This window comes from Varroa jacobsoni, unplaced genomic scaffold (assembly GCF_002532875.2).
Source record: "Varroa jacobsoni isolate VJ856 unplaced genomic scaffold, vjacob_1.0 scaffold_1070, whole genome shotgun sequence".
In the NCBI taxonomy this organism is placed as follows: Eukaryota; Metazoa; Arthropoda; class Arachnida; order Mesostigmata; family Varroidae; genus Varroa; species Varroa jacobsoni.
This window is the reverse complement of record NW_019213972.1, coordinates 113812-135468: the sequence shown is the minus strand read 5'-3', so window position 1 is coordinate 135468 and position 21657 is coordinate 113812. Positions and strand designations below refer to the sequence as shown.

At 40.2% G+C, this 21657-nt stretch overlaps 1 protein-coding gene across 1 annotated transcript in view; it reads right to left on the bottom strand.

The window, feature by feature from the left end:
• LOC111266301 (glutamate receptor ionotropic, kainate 2) overlaps positions 1 to 21657 on the bottom strand; it is a 125541-nt gene that overhangs the window by 67239 nt on the left and 36645 nt on the right. The window contains exon 2 of the mRNA XM_086970860.1: positions 3216 to 4391. Within this exon, the coding sequence (XP_086826986.1) occupies positions 3216 to 4308 (1093 nt within the window). The 5' untranslated portion in view covers positions 4309 to 4391. The remainder of the gene's footprint in view (positions 1 to 3215; positions 4392 to 21657) is intronic.

Sequence of the window (21657 nt, the reverse complement as noted above, 5' to 3'; positions counted from 1 at the left end):
CTGTCGAAAAGTGGACCGTGGAGAAGTTTACGCACCATCTTGTCGATTCTTTCGAGGCTCGTGGGTTTACAGTAACGAGAACATATCTCGCCTGGTTACCGCGCCTAGCTTAAGGTAATTGACGCAACGCCGTACCTATCAATCCTCATTTTCAGTTAGACCAGCTAGGCTCAAGGCCCAGAGGCTCGAGCAAAATTATTGCACTTCTACGGAGCATCGTATTTTTTTCAATTTTTTTTTGTTTGCTGTATTGTATTGTACTTTTTCGGAGCCCGTTATGCAGACGCCCGTGTTCGGGTCGTAGCCTGGACAAATAAGTGCTAGGCAGCTATTCTAATGTCCTAACTAAGTTGCCATAGTCTTCGTAAAGCTGCTTTACGTTACAGATGAGGTTGATTTTCACATATTACAAAAAAGATGTGTACGTAAAGCGAAGTGCTCGTTAATTAGGACTGACTAGTAGTTACATTTCAACAGTAACCATAAGAAAGCAGCAAGAATGGCTGAGTGAGGGCAGCTAGAAAAATGCGTTGAAGATCCTTTGCCCCTTTTTGCAGGGCAGTTCGCACATGTCAAACTGTCCGTAAAGAGGCGCAAGAATTTTCGAAAATATTCACCGTTGGAGCTCATCGCAACACTCAAAGGAGATGATAGATCAAACACTTCCGTCAGAAACTACCGTTAATACATGTACCAAAATATTAATATTATTAAAAATGGCTCTCTAAGCGCTTTTTGTGGATATTTCGCTTGCGAAAAGTAGTCTTTAGCACATATAGAAGATTTATCGGTTTGTCTTACAGAGATCTTTTCTAGGAAACTGTATGGAAACTGACGAAAATAGCACCGAAAAATGAAGGAAGCTTTACGTTGATGGTTGATCTAGCTCTAGCTCTAGGGGGTCGGATAGTAATAGTTGACCTTCAGTTGAGTTTCGATCGGAACGCGTTCTTTTCTGCCATGGCTGCAAGTTTGCGTACAGCTTCGATGCTGACACGAACCACTTATACATGTTAATTACTGATACGTGTAGCTATCCTCGACCATAGCGCTATTTCTTGAAGTTTTTTTTCATGAAAGCCCGGCTCATCATAAAATTCTCATATAAAGGATTTTAACTTGGCGCTAGACTCGAATTGTTCATGCAACTAACCCATAACTCGTTCTGTGTGCGTAAGTTAACCACGGTGTCAGCCTTATTTGGCTTTAGCAGGCCATTTGACCTCATTCATTTGATCTTTTTTATGTAGTCCTTTTCAATCTAGAGCAAATAATGTTTGTTAAAATAAATTGCCTAGAATCACTCTACATCAATACGCGAGTATGAGTCTCTAGTCAACAATATATTTGGCATGACAAAGACTAGTATGGAGATCTTGGTGCTATCTCTTTTCATTAAATTATGTAACTCAATAATCTGCAATATAATAATGTATAAGCACAATGTGTTTGTGTGTCGATCTGATGTGAAATTTATTTACATCTTGCTGGACATGTACTTATCTTATTGCGTCAGGCGCACCAATGCCATTGGGATCAAACGGTTAGCCGGACACAGATGTCCCAAACCTTAGTCTGCCCATAGTGATAGCATCCCCGCGGGGTATGCGGGAAGTTTTTATGCGAACATAACCAAAACATTAGCGATTTTTATGTGCCGATGATGATGATGACAGACGCAGTTAGAAGAATCACTAGGAATCGTCAGCCAGTCAAGCGAAAGACTGTACAATGAATTGACAGTCCCGAGGCATACGAAGGGCGTATGGGAATCTTTTGGTCAGTTTTCAACCACGTGCTGAGACTGGATTAGTGTTTATCTATAGAGATAATGCAATAAACGATATTAAAGCCATTTAACGATAAACAACCGTTCTCTGGGCTTTGTATATATTTTGACAGTTATGTTACATATCCCGCTTGGCGACAGACGGCTAATGAAACGGAGTCAATTTTTCAAGAAAGGTTCTTTAGCTAGTGGCACGATGAACAAAGCGTTAAGGAGTTCATGTCCTCAAACGGTGCCTACTATTATGAGTTTCACACAGGGCTTTAGTTACTTCTGTACAACACGAATAGTTTCCATGATAGCCTTCTTTCAAGGCACCATTTATTATGTGTACTAGAAGGAACTAAGATACTGTATCTAGACAGCTCTAAAAATTAGATTAGCAAAACCAAAAACACCGTGACTTTTTAAATAGTCCACTTCTACATACAGCAGAAATGTTACTATTGGAAATTCTGGCTATGTTACTGCTCCACAGATGTGCTCAATGTCGTGTTTATGCTCACAGGGGTCTACTCATGTATCACCTGAGTTTGTATCCGTACAAGTTTTTACCTACGCTTTCTTGAATTCACCGTTTCGTGGTAGGCGTCTTCACTAAGGGAGCCCGACCATCTGAGAACGAACGCTTTTCGTCCCAGCACTTTTCTCCAAGTTAACGGCTTGTCGCGAGAACCACGAGCATTCGCCAGCCTCGTGTGTTCGCACAAGTAAGTGTTCGACGAAAGTCACTGAAGTACTGAAGGTTTCTCGCGTGTGATGAACGCGCTTCTCAATATTCTATAACATTATCGGCATCCAATCACAGCCCAACAACAAAACGGCGCAAATGATCCTGTTCAGGTCTACCTAAAGTTCTGTTTTAAGAGAGATTCAAATATCAACAACTAAGCATTATCAACCTTTGGGCTGCACTCGGTATGGAACTAGCACTCGTTATCTAGCTTTTCGAAATCATTCTTATTAGGTATCTGGCCTCTACTGCGCGACGCATGATAACCAATTTCCTAAAAAATTAACTAGCTTTTCTTCACTCCATTTAGGTTCCGGCGTTGAGTTGTGCTCAAAGTTCAAGCTTGCAACTAAAATATATTTAGTAGCTTAAATATCGTAAAGCTTTTTCGACGGCTGATTATCCGAAGTTAAACTTCGAAACAAATAACTATCATAGTTAGTGTCTATGCGCGTGAAATGCTTTTGCAATAAAGTGTTCACGTAGCGAAAATGGACAAGGGAGGACCTTTCTGCAAAAACTGAAACCATACAAAAAGGCAGCGATTTTACCTCTGATTGCTACTAGCCTAATTGCTATCGATTGAATGGGTCGTTAGCGTTTGGCTAACATTAATGCGTTACGCATCCTCTGTATATCGAGGGTCTTACGTCAGTTAATATTATCTGTAACTAAGATATGTAATAGACCTACCAATAGCAAATGCGTCCGTTGACGACTTCGCGCCGTCGACAGCACTCGGAAGACATGCGGCGGCTGCCAAGACAACCATTAGGGGCAAAAGAGCGTTGCCCATCCCTGTTCCGGAAACAGTATACAGTGACGTAGCCACGTATCGACTGGCTAAACGATGTATTAGCTGACGAATACAAACTAAAGGCTCGTCATTTCTAGCAGTGACATCTAGCGATCTCTGTCGATTTAGTCTGTATCTTTTTCTTGGCTTTGCTTCCGGATCACGCAGGTATTTGCTTTCAGCTTTGCTGGGCATATGTGCGGGCCAAACAGGAGATCTCCATAGGCTTAAGAGTTCTGGTTTGCCGATAGCAAGCTGCTGGCTGTTGTGATCCAAAGTAGACGTCGTCGAACTGTAATTATCATCGTCGCCCCCCTTTTGCTCGTCGCCGTCTTTATCATCGGCATAAACTTCATTAGAGTCATTTCTACAAATGTTAGAGATCATCCCTCCGTGATTTTTGCACGCGTTCAGTACTGTGGACGTTGTCGTTACTGCTTTGCTTTTGAGCGTTAAATCGTTATGATTGTTTGTCGTTATCTCCGTATTGTAAATCTCTAAAAGGAAGACATTCACGTCGATTTGTTTTTCCAGTGAGCTTCTCGTTGGGCATAAAAAAGACGAAGCAGAAGTTTGTATACTATTGACTACCATCGACGATAAGACGTGATCTCGCGATCTAGGTTCCAATTGGTAATCGATAAAAGGGGTTCTCGTATCTAAGCAACGACATTGAAAACGATGCAGATTCCTTAGGTTTGATACACGATCCCCCGGTATGACCCTTTGACCGGCTGTGACCTTGTCGAAGTCTTGACTGTTTAGCAAATCTTGATAATTTGTTTTATTCTTTTTAATGCCATACTTATAATAACTATAACGATTGGTGTCATTAACACGCTGATTCCACTGGTTGTTCATGACGGCCTGGGTTTTAGCAGAGCCAGCTTTTAATCTCAGCTCTAAACGTGGTACTTGCCACGCTGCGGTAGGTCTGGTTTTTGTAGCCGGCGATGATTGCGGCCAATCCGATACGTCGTCGGAACTCATTTTTCTGCTTTCGTTAGTGTCAATTAGGCGTGTTAACACTACGTCGATTCTTCGCTTTTACCATCGTATCGAAAAGCAGAACGCTGCAATATAACAAAACGACAAGAAAATTGGATTAGTCTAGCTTAATTAGAATTGTATTTCTGTTACTATACTTCTATATTCTGAGTTTCTCCTAAGCAGACAAGTGATGCCCTACTATACTGGAACTGTTCAATGCTCGAGCAATCTTCTTCACATAGGTTTTGTTGGACAAAGCCTTTTACCGTGCTTGTGAACCTGGTACTCGCTAATAGTTTACGCTCGTTACAGACAACAGCCCTAAAGTATAAAACTAAGGTTCTAATAATAACGTTGTGAAGGATTGAAGAATTTAAACAGGTTCGAAGTCATTTACCGCAGTGCGTATGGGCAGCTTAATTATGAAGTCACGGATTTTTTTTACAAGATCATGCTCCATTGGATGCTGGTCGAATGGCCTGCAAAGCTTCCAAGGGGTGAACATTTGCCCCTTTGGCTAGAATATGAAGTGCCTTCGACTTTGATACTCAAGCTGATATAAAAGTTAAAGAAAATAAGGTCAAGAAAAACGACGTCTTGCTAGAGACGAGGACTTTTGCGTTACTCTATCGAGGCGAGAAAGAAACGAGCGACTGCAGCGTCGCTGGACCCAGGCTTGAAAAAAGCCAGCCAAACTCTCCAGGGACATCAGTCATTTAGCCTGAAATCCTCCCACGAAATCCGGCCAACCTTTGCCCGTTTCTTGCAAGCAAACACCGCTAGACGCACACTTAGATATGGGGGCACACGCACACATCTTCTCAACCCTGTTGGGGAGCGCGACGTCATTTCAGACTTGCCTATGGATACCACCGTACGAAACAACAAACGTTCGTGCTCAGGCGCTATCTCATTTCTCTGCAAACGCCTCGTGTACCATGTGTGAACTCGAGGATGCAGTGAACGGTAGAAGGTGCCAGGCAAAATGATAACGAAACGTGCGAAAATGAACATTTTTGAAAAATAGAACACTTCATTAAAGCTAGCCCGTTGTCACATTATTAAATCCAATAATTCGTTCTGGGGAATGCTTTTAGTTAGAAAGAGTGGGCGCTGACATAATTACCACTAAATCGTCTCATAATTGCTGCTATGGTAAAGCAAGTAAATACAACAAAGCAAGTTCTTGAAACTTTTCGGCTACCAATATGACTAGCAGAAGTAGAACATTTAACGGTAGTGCCAGAGATTGTACAATAAGCCAGCTATTGTGTAATTCAGCCGTATAGTTTTTTTTTTTAGAAAAACTACTGATTTTATCCCATTTCTGCGTGATCAGACGGTATGGTATTTCTGGAATCAGAGCGTATTTGCATGATGAACTAATTTGAGGCTAGCCACCCTAATTTTCGCATAGGTTCATAGGTATATGTAACTAAATTGACTGATACATTAAAATGCTCAGAAGTCTTGGCGCATCTACCTCAAATGGTTCCTACTTTACTCAGTGACGTTCCGAGCAGTCTTTGGCCTCCTTTTTCAGTCACTGCATTATTTGTATGTACATCGTAAGTGAAAAAATTGAATTTTCGATAGATTTATTTTGCATTACACCTTAATCAAATCCCTGTCGGAAAACGTCGATGAATGTTAGTCGCCATGTTTCGAAGTCGTTGTCCCCCCCCCCGCCCGCCCCGCTGAAGCATGTACACGGTTGTTGACGACAGTCCAAGTTTGAGATGGAGCTCACTTCTTTGAGGTGCTGCTGAGGTACGCTAGTCACAAACGACTGGTGAACCGGCCGTTGTCGGGCAACAACTTAACAAATGTTAGATGAAGATCTGGTAATGCCTTTTTAGCCAATAAACTAAAAATTATTGGATGCCCATAAACGGTTGCACATTTGCATTCAAGTTGAGTATCGATGCGCTTTAGTATCCTTTTGAATTTGAAGGTTCGGTGTTTAGAAAATACAAATATTCCGCGAACGCCGCAATGTCCTATTCTGCTGATTTGTCTTTTAGTCATCTGCAAATACCAATTAGTGGCAATGCCGTATCGAGATAAGGCTCGGGGATTCGGAACATATCGATCCATGACTATAGATAGTGTCGCTCATTCAGAAGGAAAAGCCAGTGCTTGCATTATAGTTTTCGCAGTATTGCAAGCATGGCTTAAGAGTTTCATTGGCGCAATTTAAAAATACGTACAGCCAAGCGCTTCGCAACTATCTGTATAAATCTTTTTTTCGGCGACCAGATTGATTGATATTCTATATAATCATTACCAACATTACATAGTAGGATGGATACGTTTCAAAATAACGTATTCGTTTCTCAGAAGCTAATCGTTGATTCTGTAGGTTTCAGCAAACTGAGCGAGCGCTCTTTCGCTAGGAAAGGAACACTACAGATCATATGAAACAGGTTCTTCAGGCTTCAGAAGAGTTCACAGAGATAATGTTCTTCTTGGCAGGGATGCTGACGGACGAAGGGGAAGAATGAAGAATTAATCTAAAGGTAAAGAATGTAGGATGTTAATCGATTGGTATTTAGCAGAAAGTTTTACGCACCTTATGGCTGGGGACACTCTGGATACTATCGAGAGAGCATTAAAAAACTTAAATGTCAAGACAGAGCAATTCCGTTAATGCAGAAAGTACAACGCAGACTGATCGTGCACACCATGAGAAAGATTTGCAGAGAAACTAATTCGTTTGATTTTTATACAGAACATTTTTTCCTTATTTGGGTAAAGTTTTTTTTTCTCTGTGATTGTTTGAAATATAAAACTAGAGTTTTCAATGATTGAAACTCGGACGCTGTACCGTTAATGCGCTTAAATCTGATGCCTAAAACGACGACCTTTGAGGATCTATCTCATTACAATGTTTAAATGATACGAACACGCTGCAAATTAGGCACGAGTGAATCCGAAGAAAACGTGTGTTTACTCAAAGGAAAGTCGCCTAATTCTGCAAACTGTCCTTTATTATTATTAAAGAACGTGCATTGTTAAAACTTGTTGATGTTTCGAGTAAAGGACAGCTTTTAATGACAATAGTTCCATCTGGGCCTTTTCTTATCGATTGTATCTGAGCAAAAAATTAATTTTCACGAGATCGTTTGCATAATTTTTGACGGCCAAGCTTATCTCATATCAGCAACACGTAAAGCTTCGAAATAATTTTAAATGTTCCCTTTGCAGATGTGCGAATGCCTTTATAACTAGGTGGCCGAGTGACGTTTTCATGCTCTATATATATTGTAACCCGTCGCATGTAAATCTGGGCTGTTCAGCGATTGCATGGGCCTTTTTTTAAGTATACTTTTATTTTCAAGTAGCCAACTAGTATCAGCTCGTTGGCATAGGCTGATACGTGATTTTGCCGAGAGATATTTCAGCCATAGCGCAACAGTTTATCATTAGATGAATTTCTATATTAATACGCTAACCTTGAAAAGTATGGTGACCTTCACTAAACATCGCATTCAAAACGTGAACACAGCATGCACCACTGGCCGAAAATCTGATTTTATCTATGATAAGAACATCCTCTGAATTGTGAGCAAGCCAACGCTCATTTCCGTGATTGATCGGCACACCTTCTGGATTTCTGCAATTGATTGGCGCATCCTTTGTATTACGACTAAGCTAAGGATGTTTTCTGTGCTTGTTCTTCGCGTCATTTTTTCGCCTAAAAAATGGAAGAAAACATACTGTGTCATTATCAAGCGAACTCAGGATTCGACACGGATCAAATCTTTTGAAAGATACCCTGACATGGTGGCCTTATTCAGATAAACATAAACATCCTTGCAATAATGTGCTACATTGCCATAACAATAGCTAGTTAGAACCGCTGCATAGAGAAACGAGCAAAATGAAAACATGTTACCTAGTAAACTCTTTTTATCATTGTATCCAACAATCGGTTCCAGATGAGATCCGTAGTTGAGTAAGACTGACTATATCGAATTCTATGGTACACCCTAAAAGCATACAGACCATTAATAGTATATCCTAGTACATATATCAATCCGCTACACTTAGGCAACGCTATCGGGCTAAGTGCCCTCATTCCGCAGTCATCGTCCTTTCACGTCCCATGTTTTCCCACACTGCAGTATTGCCTCAGCCCAGGAGCAATTTGTTTGATTACCTTTGTTGACTGAGACATTTACATGAGTTAGGTGAAGTTCTTATTTTAGGCAATACTATTTAACTGAATAGCCCAGAGCAGCTGCCGTTCTAAGTTGTGGACGTTGTGATTTTTGAAGAAAATCTCCCCAAAAAAAGCCCAGCTAGGCGCCTCCGCATATCGTAATTCAGGGAACTTGCGCCTTACAGAATCTACGCTCATTTAATCACTGTAACTAATACCTTGTTTCATCGGCATTTTCTCGTTGCCCTGTAGTAGCAGCAGCTTAGGGCCAGTGACGTCTCCCTGTATAACATCGCGCCTTCAATCTGCGTATAGCTTGGAAGGCTTTGCTAAAGCTACAGAATGACAACGGTTCAGCTTGCCGCTGCAGGACCTGACGAGACTCCAAGGCGACAGTATGTAAACCGGTCAACGTTTTTTGAGTACTTTTATCGCCAACGGCTACCGAGGAGTGTTTAAACAAAGGTCCACGGTTTGCGAATGATACAGATATTTCTACTTCGCGGTCAGCCCGGAAAAGTCTGTGTACGAATTCATTCTCACTGCTGTAATAAAAAAAAAAAAGTAAAAAAAAAAGACACCGACTCAGTTAGAGTGCCAATCGAGTTTTAGCCCCGCTCCATCAAGCAGTGCTCGATTAGCCTGCACAAAATTCACGAACATTCCTTAGCGGGTCTACACGAAATTCAAAAACTCTTCGAGAACCTGAACTTTTTTTCCGCAAAGGGACCCTCAGTCCTGAATCCTTGGTCTTTATTTTTTCGCGGTTATACTATGCCGAAAAGGCTTATTTTGGGGGACCTGCTAACTCTCCGTGCTGCCGCGTTCTCAGAGCATTGTTTTTCGCTTGTCCTTTATCTATTTAGTCCGTTCTTCTGGGTTGTTACTGCCAACTTCGAGGCTCTCCTCGTCTGTGCGTTGGACGACTTTCATCAAGCCGTGTACAATTTCGTGCATCCCATAACGCGGCTGTTAAATTGTAACGCATCAATTGTAGCTTCGTCTTTGTCAGCCAACATTAACTCTATAAAGCTTTACGTTACCGCCTAAATACAAGACTATTTATTAGTTCATTTCAATCAATACATTTGGACCAGCTCGAAAGCGATTTTAACAAAATTGTTCGCGTTAATTCATCGCATACAGACGAGGAAATATTGGTTTCGTGCTTAAAAAAAATGAATTTTTTTCCCATGCTTTTCATGAATTCGATAAATTTCAAGCTTCGTTATTGAACTTTGTGAGCTTGATAGAGTGGCCTAGACCTAACCGAGGTAGCATACATAAATATGCCTTTATTTAGTCCTGGTACTTTCCCACTCATTTATTTCGCTATTTTTTTAACGTTCTTGTTTTCAGCATTCGTTTTATTATTGCAATAGTTAGCGCTATTATTGCGATGCTTAGAAAAACGTGTCTGTCATTTTATGATTTATTTTCTGCGCGAAATCCAGCATTTGAAATGGCTATAGGTTATTTACACATAGACCAGTTTCAATCTTGTGCAACATAGGGGTTGTATCTAATGTAAAGTACCTCTCCCAATGATGTAAGTAGACAAAATTCATAAAATGTGATTTTAGAAATCTGCCTTCTAAATTTGTTATTTATACGATGGCGGTTTTTCTTGTGGATACAACTCTTATTTTCCGAAAGAAATATCCAAATTATCGAATTTTGAAAAAGCTACCTCTATTTCAAAGTCCCAGTTCTATGTACAAGGAATAATAAAACCGAATTTGAAGGACAACGTAAGACTTTTCTAATAAGACGCAACATTTAGCCATAAGCCAGTAAAAAAAAAAAAACTACCGTGCACATATTACCGACGTTACCTAACGTCATCAAATCTATTGAAAGAAATTCCCATTGAAACGTTAAATAAGATGCAAATAACCAGCGTCTAGCGACCTTCATGTCAGCGGTCTCTGATCAGCACTTAGATGTAATGCAGGACAGTTTTTAATAGCTAGGCTTTTAGGCTGACACGGCTTAATGAAACTCATTTATTGAGGAAGCACTTTTGCTTTTTCTCATTCAACATGCCCTGTCCTAAAAACTGTAATCTGTTGAGTATCCTATACATTTTAAATATGAAGCCTACCATATAAAAAGGCTAATTAGCCGGAATACGTTAGTGGCACTTGCCTGCTAGCCAACAACGATGAGTAATAAATGATCTTCACATCCTACATATACGGGTGCAATGACATGCCAAGAGGGGCAGTTTGGATCTTGATTCTAGGCATATTTATGCAAATATCTGTGATAAGCATATCTCCATTACTTGAATTTATCAATTCTCTTTCTAATTCTGTCACGTAGTCCAATATCGCAGCCGACACAGGCACGCACCTTCTCTCTGATAACGATTTTTTCCAACGAGAGCTTGCAATTATGTTTTTGATAACCTCAATGGATAAATACGTTTTTTTTGCTCTTGTAAGAGACTTTATGTATTAGACAGAAGCCAGTGTAATAATAGCCGTAATGTTGGGCTAAAATACTTCAGGCAATAGAATGACGGATTGAAATAAGAGGCGCTTTGTATCACTAACAAGTGAGAGTTGTCAAATCTTGACATTTTCGCTCCGCGTGCGCTTACAGGAAGGGCGAGATGGATGTCGTTCTAGAGAGAGTATACCGCGTATTAACACTACTGGGCACTTCAACGACGGATGATCGTTTAGCGGGCTGACCGTCTCTAATCGATTGTCATCCACGGATAGCGTCCACGGTCAATCCTTCACACTTCAACTTCTTCTTAGACGCTTGACGTCGTGACCTGGCGTTAGGTAACAGAATCGTAACGGAAGACCAGGTACACGAAACATCCCTTCCCCTAGTAGCTATTATCAGCGACACCTTGCGAGAAGGCTTCTAGATACGATTTTGGTTTAATATTGGTCTGTCCCGGCAAGCGCTGTCGGTGCTTCAGAATTAGATCCTCTGATGACGATTCGAATTTTCCAAAAGTTTCTATTGTTTCTATGGTGCGTACTGAGCAGTTCTTTAAAATGTTTACATCGAGGCTTGATACACATATCGGATGGCGATGGTTAAGATAACTAACTAGAAAAACGCGATATTTCAACGTCTAAGAATTTGCCAGTAGCTTTTGAGTCGTGGTTTGGCCTTACATTATGGCTATATTCCTTGTTAATCGTTGCTGTCGACATACAATGAACTTGATTATCAAGATCGAGAAAACACTTACTGCGCACATGAATTTCTTGGCACTATTTCCACTGTCTGCCACGAAAGCTCAACTCCAGTGAGTGCAATTGATCACTGTGAAGTTGACTGAGATTGTTGAAGGCCACTGGGGGGCACGCGTGGCTCTGACACACGTAACGTGTGACCTTAAGGCGCCATTGTGCCTCACTCCGAACATGTTTCTGGCTGAATTGCATAAGATACCGATTCTTCTATTTGAGTAGTGAAGGTCTTTGTTGACAACGTATCGCAACGTCATATCCTGAAATCCAATAAGACGTCTTATTTCAGATAATCTAGGAATGCAGGTTACGCTGTGTTGTAGTAGCTGTGTTACGCTGTGTAGACCGTTTTCTAATGCGGACCTCGTGAAGGCTGTTTGATTAAACCGTGGTTCAATCGCTGATACTGAAGTTATATAAGTTGCCAAAAGAGACGCAGTTACATTGCCAAGTTCTTACTGTGGTCAAAATGATTGTAAAAATTATGAAGAGCCAGGTTTCTTCAAAAAGTAGACCGTTAAAGACACGTAAATAGGCTTGCAACACGTTTACCAGAACGCTCCGCAGACCTTTAACCAGGAAGAGCATCACCATGCCTTCGCTGCGTTGCCCCGGGGACCAACTGAAACAATCTGTTCTGCCTTGTCACAAAAAATCTTCACATTCACAAAAAAGGTATTTATTAGATACACAGCAGCTTGGTACGTGAACCGAAATCTGACAGTCCCATACGCACTTGATATTGTTACCTTTGTGCATCGCATACGCTTTAAAGTGATGAAAATGATGAACATTTCGTCCGACGACTGCACTTACGGAACGTAGTTGGTGTGTGACACGGTCCTTTTACTTACGACAGCGTCATGATCATTAGGTACTTGTAGGACAACATTTTAATAAGTACTATTCCCGTTAATATTACCAACCGACAAGGAGAAACACTTGAACAATATGACAAAACGATTCAAAATTTTGTCGTTGCTCAAGCTCGTGAAGAAGATGGGACACCAAACAGTACGTTCGCCAAAAAGGAATTTATTTTAAATTTCCACATTTAGCTTGATGAATTCGCTTTGCTGAAGGTAGCTTGATAATATTGGTATGAGACGATTGGCTACGCTATTATGAGAAATATTGAATGAGAAAGACAAGCAGCTAGATTGGCGAATAGCGGACAATTTTACATTAAATTTGCATCACACATTGGGAACATATCGTCCCGTCCACATGAGATCACGAGATGACTTGGTTTGGTTTGTATCAAACTGTAAGGAGCAAGCAGTAATATTTTCTCAACAGGATTACGTTTCAAATTGTGCCCAATAGGGAAATATTTCAAGTGATTCGAGTAATCGATTAATTCGCTAAACTATCCACGCGCATCCATCTGTCCAAATCTGTAAAATCATAAAATGTTATGGCCCTTCGCCAGACCGCAACCACTCGGCATCGTACTTGAAGACGTAACATTTCAAAAAGTACGAGGCGTCGTATCCTCACATACACCTTGGGCCTTTGTGCCTGCAGTGTCCACCTGACTTGACAACTCGAGCCTACGGACCATATGGAAAAGAATTTGTTGATTGGGTCATAATTGAAGGGCGGTAAAGGGATAGTGAGCTTCCTAGTAAAATCATTTTTATCTATGAAGTCGATTTTGCTCATAAACATGCGAAGTTATCGCAATCCGAAGTGACCACATGTGTTCTACGCAAAGAAAGTGCATCCCATACGTTACACTGTTGGGTACAGATTTTGGGTTGAAAATATCACTGGACCATTTTTTTTAAAGACGCTGCCAAGGGTATATAAACAGCCTATGGTGAGCAGTGTTGGGGCGCGATGTTTTTGTTCCTTAAATATTTACAATAAATAAAATACTTATTTATATGGACCCATTTTATACAACAAAATGATGTTTTTGCGTGAGCTTTGCTGTTTATTAGTATTCCTTGCACAGGAGGGCCTGCATCGGGAGGATTTCGGCATTTTGACGGACTGATCCTAATAGAACTCTACCAAGGGAAACACCGGACAGTGGTTGCTCTAAGCACGCATGCCCACATGTTAATCACTGTTCTCTAAGCCCCCAGAGTACTGTACTGAGCGCGAACTAGGCCAAGCCTAAGTAGTGCGAACCTATACAGACCGCACATTTGCTCAGCCCTCTTGCATTCGAGATATTAAGTGGCTCTTGCCCCACCAAGACTAACCTACTAAAAGACGGCCTGTCAGCGGCTGGCGATTATTACCGAAGATAAACATATAAGGCAACTTTTGCTGCCATGTCTTTGATTAAACATACCGATGGGAAACGTCATCGCTGCACTTAAATGAATTAATTAATTGGATCCAGGGTTTGAGAAGCGAGGTATAGAATAGGCAAATGAGAAGTGTTTTTTTTTTTCTTTTAATACATTCACACAATGCTACTATAACATTTTATAGACATTAGTATTTATTAGGTTACGTTATTGACGCAACAATGCGACCCGCTCTATCAGTATTAAGTCTTCGGATGCTGGGCACGGTACATGCTGATTCGGTTGCCTGTCGCACCCTGATTCATCAGTTGTTAAAAATAAGCTATACTGACTGCTAAACCGTAGGACATATTAATGATAACCGTACGAACAGTCAAGTAAAAACTGCAATGCCCCATTATCTGCAAACTGCCATCTCGCCCAAAACTTCATAGGGCATTTTGCAAATCAGCAGTGCTTTCTGACTCACTCAAATTCGTAACTTTGAACCTGATATTGTTCTCTGGTGGCAGATGGCGCCTCACACACAGAGGCGACTTTAACTATATGAAAGCTTAACGCAAGATTCGATATTTACATCTGCAGAAACCTGCTACGATTTGTTGAAACCACATTTACCTGACCTTCTTACTCCAGTTTTATTCAGGTTAGTAGACCAGATGAGTTTTCAAAAGTTTCCCAGCATCTAAACAAGTCATGTCCATAACGACGTGCACCGCCAGTCTTGTAGCTATATTTAGGTGTTCTTGACGAATATTAATTTATACGCTGTTTAAAACGTTTCTATTTAAAAACGGGGTGTGATGGCGACTCATAATAGTACCTTTTTGACCGAGAATGAGGTCGTAGGTATAAAGATAGAAGTAAGAAAAGCAGCACGGTCGGATGGGATACCACCGAAGGTTGTAAAACACTTGTTAACCAACCACACAGAGACCACTCAAAAAACGGTCACCAAACCCCTAAGATAAGAAAGACCACTTCTCAAAAAAGGTGAAAAATACGAAGCTTGCAAAGGCTTTTGACCGAAGCCAGTCTGTTACCTCAGTACAATGAATAAGGTATTGGGTTCAAAGTGAGTCGATCGACACATTTAGCCATAGAGGTAAAGTATACTGGAAGAAAATGAGAAAAAATGCGGAAGTGCAGGGGTACGTGTTCGGCTATTCTTCTGGGAGTAAGATATACCTTTAGCTTGATGTGCTGAGAAGTAATCATGGACAAGCTGCAAAATACGGGACAGTCCCTGTATCTCCGACGTGTTATCTCTGACTAGCCAAGTGACCCAAAAAATCCGAGCAAAAGATTGCACTAAGTACGAAATCATAGTAGAAGCGCCGTAGGAAGGTGCGTCCTAGGACTAGTTCTATGGAACTTCACCTACGACAAAACACTCGCAATATTCAGGCTATGAGGAATAAACGGGGCAGCTTATATAAACGACTTATTGTTGGTGATTGCTACTAGGACAAAGACAGAAATGGAGACTAAGATAAATACAGCGTTGGACAACGTGGCAAACTCGATGGGTATACGCCAACTGGAGCTAGCAACTGAAAAGGTTAGGTTAGGTTAGCTTCACTGGAAGGTAGCAATATAGGGATCTGAAAATTACTTCGGAATGATACCAAGTCCAATTAGTTAAGGTAGTTAGATATCGAGGATTGAAGCTTTGCCAAGATCTGGTAAGAAGTGCGCATATAAGGCAAGCGGCAAAGGAAATCGATACAGCCGCTTAAAGCCTGAACTCGAGAAATGACCACAAAGAAGAAGAAGGAGCTACTTGCCTTAGGGGGAAAGTCCATAGTAAAAGCTACGAAATTAACGAAAAACACGTACATTTGCTAGAAGATAAAATTCTTCAATACAATTGTTGCCGTAATTTTCTCACCTATAAAGAATCCTTCAAAACAGGCCCAGAAGACTTCTATGAAATGTCCAACTCTTCTGCGAATCGCCAGAGCGTGATTCCAAGATTCTTCAACAAAAGCCGTTTTGCTTCTTCCACATTTTCATTTATACATGCTCTAATAGATTACTTAAAACAAGAGTTGTATCCAAGGCTATCTCGTTCGTCACGAGATTGTTGATAATACTTGTCCAGTGAGTGAAAAGAAATGTATGAGGATTAGAAATTTACCTGAGAGACGGTTAGGCAGCATACTCTTTAGTGATTTCAAGAAGAATGGGCTAATGTATCGAGGGTTGTTACATGCTTTCAGAGATTTATACCAAAAATTAAAGCACGGAAAACACTTCGGAGAATCGAAGTGTCATCTGACGCAGATTCTTATTTGTCACAAATGTTTCTGAGGATATGTTCAAACGTGCCAAACAACTCGTGTATACTATGTGACAATGAGACTAGCACGATGAAACACTGTCCACGGAAAAGAGGTTGAAACTGACAGAAAGCAAGGGCGACCATTTAGGACCTACGCGGTGCTGAGCAAGATGCTTAACGATAAAAAAGAGCTGGGCGGCGGTCTTTGATTACATCTTGAAACTGATGAAGACAAGGGTCAAAAGAGACTAGGAATGAAAAAGACACAATTACAAAGCTCAAGCTGTTACATCCCTGCATGGCTTGAAACGATAGTGTCTGTGTACTGGAACTATTTAGGATTAAGGCAAGGATTGGCCTAGTACCAAAAATAAGGAAAGGTGCGAACTTAATAAAACACTTGTTGAAGCCCCATAGTATCATGGAAAATACCTTTAGTCCTATTCATCATCAACGGGTTTAAGCGTTAATAATTTAAATAGAAGGACCATCTCTACCTGATTAAGTAAAAACGGTCCATCACTGATATTGCTGCCCAAGTCTTGTGGTATTTACGTATAACTTTCCGATAATTTGCTTCGCTCCGCCTTTACAGTTTGTATATACGAAAGTTTCAATACTAACCGTACATGCAACATCACTTCGCTAACATCAGTAGCCAGCAAATGTTTTCATTGCGTTTCAATTTGGCGGTACGAGTATTTTTACTTTGCAAACCTATTGATGCAAATTTCATAATTAAGTATCTACATATAATATATAAATATATACAGGACAATTTTTATATACTGCGTACAATTCTTATTTTTCAGTGTGGAAGTCGTTTCTAGCGGACCAATTGAACGACTGTAGAATGGCTAAAATTAGGTACTATAAATGCATGGGGGTACTATTCTTATTAATCTAGAATAATTAAAATCTCTTCACACTATTTGTTCCTCTAAAAACACTATTCAGTCTTCGTTCGATTAGAAAGTCCAATAATATAGGCAGTATCTTCTCTGTTAAAACAATTAAAGATCTCTAATTAGATACAATTAACTATATGGTAAGGAAAAAATTATATCAAATATTTGCTGACTCAGCAGGTACGTAATTCTCTGCGGTTCGAATGAGATATATAGTAGCTAATTTAAACGCAAGTTTCATAATGTTAACTTGATTCTGTCGTTAAATTTTGTGCCGGTAACTAAGCCAACGTTAATTGCAACCCCTTCACTCTAGCTAGCCTAGCTTTGCAGCATAAAATTTGCTTAAAAAGCTAGTAACTAGGGCTGGCTGGCTGGCTGGCTGGGTAACTTCGGACGAGTTGTTTCACTCGCCTCGTATTTTTTTCATTCATACATTTGTGCACATCTGCACAAGATCTTGGAATATATTTACACAATGTGGTTACATGGATTCTAGAACAGTGCCGGGCCCAAAGCCATCGTCGTGATGCTGAACGGCTTTATTCCAGTTGCGATCGCTTCTTTAAGTAGACTTCCATCCAAGAAAAATGATACAGTTTAATCAGAGGAACGATTTCTACAAATAAATTCCCCGAAAAGGATAACTCACCTGCACCCCTATAACCATCTGTAGTCTAGCAACAGCCTTAGATAATATGTGTTAGCTGGGGCACGTTTGATTGTTGCTACAACAATGATAAACTCTAGGTTAATTAGAAAACCAAATTTTAGAACCAAACTATAGAGTACGTGTCAAACTGTCATCGTGTTGTTTCTCGACTCTGTGGCAGGGAGGGTTACTACGTAACGGGTTTGCCTACGGAAGATGGATGATACGTAATGTTCTAGGTTCGAACCCTCGCGTAGACACACCTTGTTTCGTGCTAGAAGCCAGCCGTGTGAAGCAATGCCCAACGGCTTGAACGAGCTTACAGCTCGAAGCATTTCATCGTCATGCTGCTTAACCTCAATCCTTCTGATTTCGCCACACATTTATAAACAAAACTAAGCGACAACCCTTAAAAAAGATCGAAACACCAAAAACAAACGTTATGCTTAGATAGACAAACATAAAAAAAAGGCTAGTAACTACCTACTGGTAGAATAAATGAGCCTACGAAAAGGTAACAGCAAATAGTCAACCATTATTGATCGAGAATATATGGCAGCTTATTCGTTGCCTATATTTCGGAATATAGCAAGCCGACCTTGACAATACGGCCTAAGCTCTGTAGCAGCCACCACTCTTTACTACGTTTTTGGAAAGTTTCTTTTTTAACTCTTACCCAATCGTAACGCTGACAACAACAACAACAACTAAATATTACTAGCAAAGTATTATGAGTGACGCAGATAAAAACTGGTATATAAGTAGTAATTATTGCTTTTTGTGTTTTCAATTTTCGCCTGCTGACCGTCATATGCTCTATGCAGGTACGGAAACCTCTCGTTGATACACAATGTGTTCTATATAATAAGAAGTAACATACTTTATATATATATATATTTGTGTACGACGATCAGCAAAAAAACTAGCAGAGTTATTTTTTTGTTCCCTTATGATTCGAATAGTACTTGGTAGCCATCTTAAAAATATGTGACTGGAAATCCTTGGCTGAACCGACGTCTTCGACTGCGGACTAATTGCAGTTCTATTCGTTGGTATTATCTAACATATTAATAAGTAACTGTGGCCACAAATAGTTTCGGAGAAATATTAACAAATTAACCAGGCTGGCTTTTTGACAAATGTTTTTCACTTACTAATAACCTTATCCGCACTCACGTTTCTTTATTATTTTTTTCCACATATCACATGCGATGACCAGCTTCCTTTACAATAAGTTGGGTTGTACGCGTCGCGAGAAAGCCTCGTTTGCACCATTGGCCTTTCAGGCCTATCAATACAGGGGTCCGTTCTGATGAGTAACTGTTTGTTTACCCTATTATCCAAACTGGGCTCAAGCTGATGGCAATGGGGTATTTGTCAATGTTCAGCAAACAAGCGTTAGACCGAAGACGTTGCCACTTACCCTTACGGCATGCATCCGACTAAACCCACTAAACACAATAAGCAGACATGCCGTTCAGTGCTATACACGTCTTTCGTTCTTCTGTAGAAAAAAAGCGGAAGAAGTGAAAGGCAGGAAGGGGAGATATTGGTTGTGGAGGCGCAAACACTTTTTTTTCGACTGAACGAAGAAAGTAAACAGTCAAGACAGCTGGCGCCTAGGTAGCGTACAAAGTATCAGAGAGAAAGACCACGCGCATTCGGTCGGTCAGAAAAAGGCAGCAGACTTAGGAAGCCATTTTCCCTATCATAAACCACTTGACGTCAGCTGTGAGTGTCATACAAATACGACAGGCAAAGAAATAAATGCCGGTGAGCCTTATTATTTATGTGACCATTATTTACCTTAGTAATTTTTCAGTCGCTTATTTGTCCTGAAAATATGCAAATGGAGTAAACTGCATGTATCTTATAGACTCGACGAATCTTTTTTTTGTACAAAAACCAAGCAAAAATACGGCTATAAAAAAATATTCTTCTTCTTTTTCCTGCCATTTCACCGTTTGTGCTTGCGGTCATAGTGAAGTTCTGGAAGCGTAAAACGTGTAAAAGTGCGCCCATCTAAAGAAAATCTCCTACGGCTTTGTAGTGCATCAGAGTAAACGTCACAAAAGAAAAAATTTTAATTATTATTACTATTTTTTTAATTAATATTAACTATTGTTTATTTATTGTTCATGCACACTAACTTCAGCTGAAAACAAGTCACGTAGTGATCTTCAGGGAAGTTCAACTCTGTGTATAATCAACTAGCAATCACTAACAAAAAGATAATGTATTTGGCCTATGACGGATATGGTAGTTTGTCGTGTCGTTTCCAGCGATTTGAGGGGTCGTTCGGAATCGACTATATGGTGCCACTTTCTTAGTATGTCAAGCCTCTAACAATGCACCATTGGTTGCCTATTGAGCTTGCCTTGCTTTCTCCATTTGGATATCCAGAGTGAGTTAGTTGCTTATTATGATGCACCCTTTTCTGGTTCGGCTATCTCATCTTATGACTTTTTTGACCTATATATATATATATATATATATATATACTAAAAAGGACACTAAAGTTTGATATCGTTGCTACTAACTCGAAGTCATACGTCCGAAAGCTTAGACATAAACAAGGAGGCCTTAGTCGATCTATTGCCCTAATAAAATTCCCAGTTTCCTACTCTCGCTTTGTACTTTCTCTGACGATGTTTTATACTGATTGAGATAATGCCTCAGCGGTAAAAATCGATTCAGGATACAGTAGAAATTTACTTAGTAGGATATACTACAATCCGCTGGTTAGTACGTTTACTTACCACACTGGCTTTTATTTACCAGTTATACAATGTCGCGTTCCTTTCAAAAGTTGCGGAGCATGTAACTGCAATCGACACACTCGGTATATTGTAAGTAATATGATAGCAAAGTAGTTTCGGACGTTTAACTTGGCAGCCAATTTGAGAGGGTTATCCGTATAAACCCCTGCCGGCTAAATAAAGTAGAAGACCAACAAGATTTTAGGGCCGGACTGAAAACTGTGCTTTAAACCTCGTTTATAAAATGTAGGGCAAAAATACAAAAATTCCCAGTTGAACCTTTCACTTTTTCAATTTTTGCGAAATAGCAACGCAAACGAAAATAAGACTTTTACGCGCTTACGTCATATGAGTGTTTTCTAAGGTCTTTGTTTTTCTAGTTTCCAGATATGAATAATCTATCTACCCTTAGGTCAATTTTCATCTTTAGATTAAGGGTAAGTTTGCTCGGAAACTCATTGCCGTATTTACGTAGATGGCGTATGCACTAGTGCGTTTTTCATACCGTTACATAAGTGCTGAAATTCTCCAAAATGCAATAAAAAATCACTTGGTCTATTATTTTGGATCGCATTTAAATAATCGAGCATCGTATTACATAGCCTTTACGAAAACGAATAGGTTGGTCGAGACAGCCGGGGACACTAAGTAAATGGCCATCGCATGAAGGTCGGAACACAACAAAAGGACACCATACGTAAGTGGATAGATAGGCCACGAGACTATTGCTGACATTGGCTGAACATCTGTGTCTGTCTCTTCAACGGAAAAACGTAGGAGCTGTAGACGAAAACGAAAGGATGTCGTTTCTGGCTCGAATCGAGCTTTGATCTCGCCAATAACTCTCTTGTGGCCCTCTTCCAATTGTTTGCCAGTATGTTTCCATGGAACAGGACAAGCTTTTTCGGCCTGCTGCCCTTATATTGTTTGTTGGCCCTTATGTTTCTATCTCCTGGCAACAATCGTCCTTGTTCCTAGATATGACAAGGTTATTCTCCTTACAGGGTTTTGATAATCGTCTGTTTCTCTTTTTGCTTGAGAAGATTTCGCTTAATATCTCGTAAAGCCTTTTACTGTCTTCCTTTTATATATAAGTTTA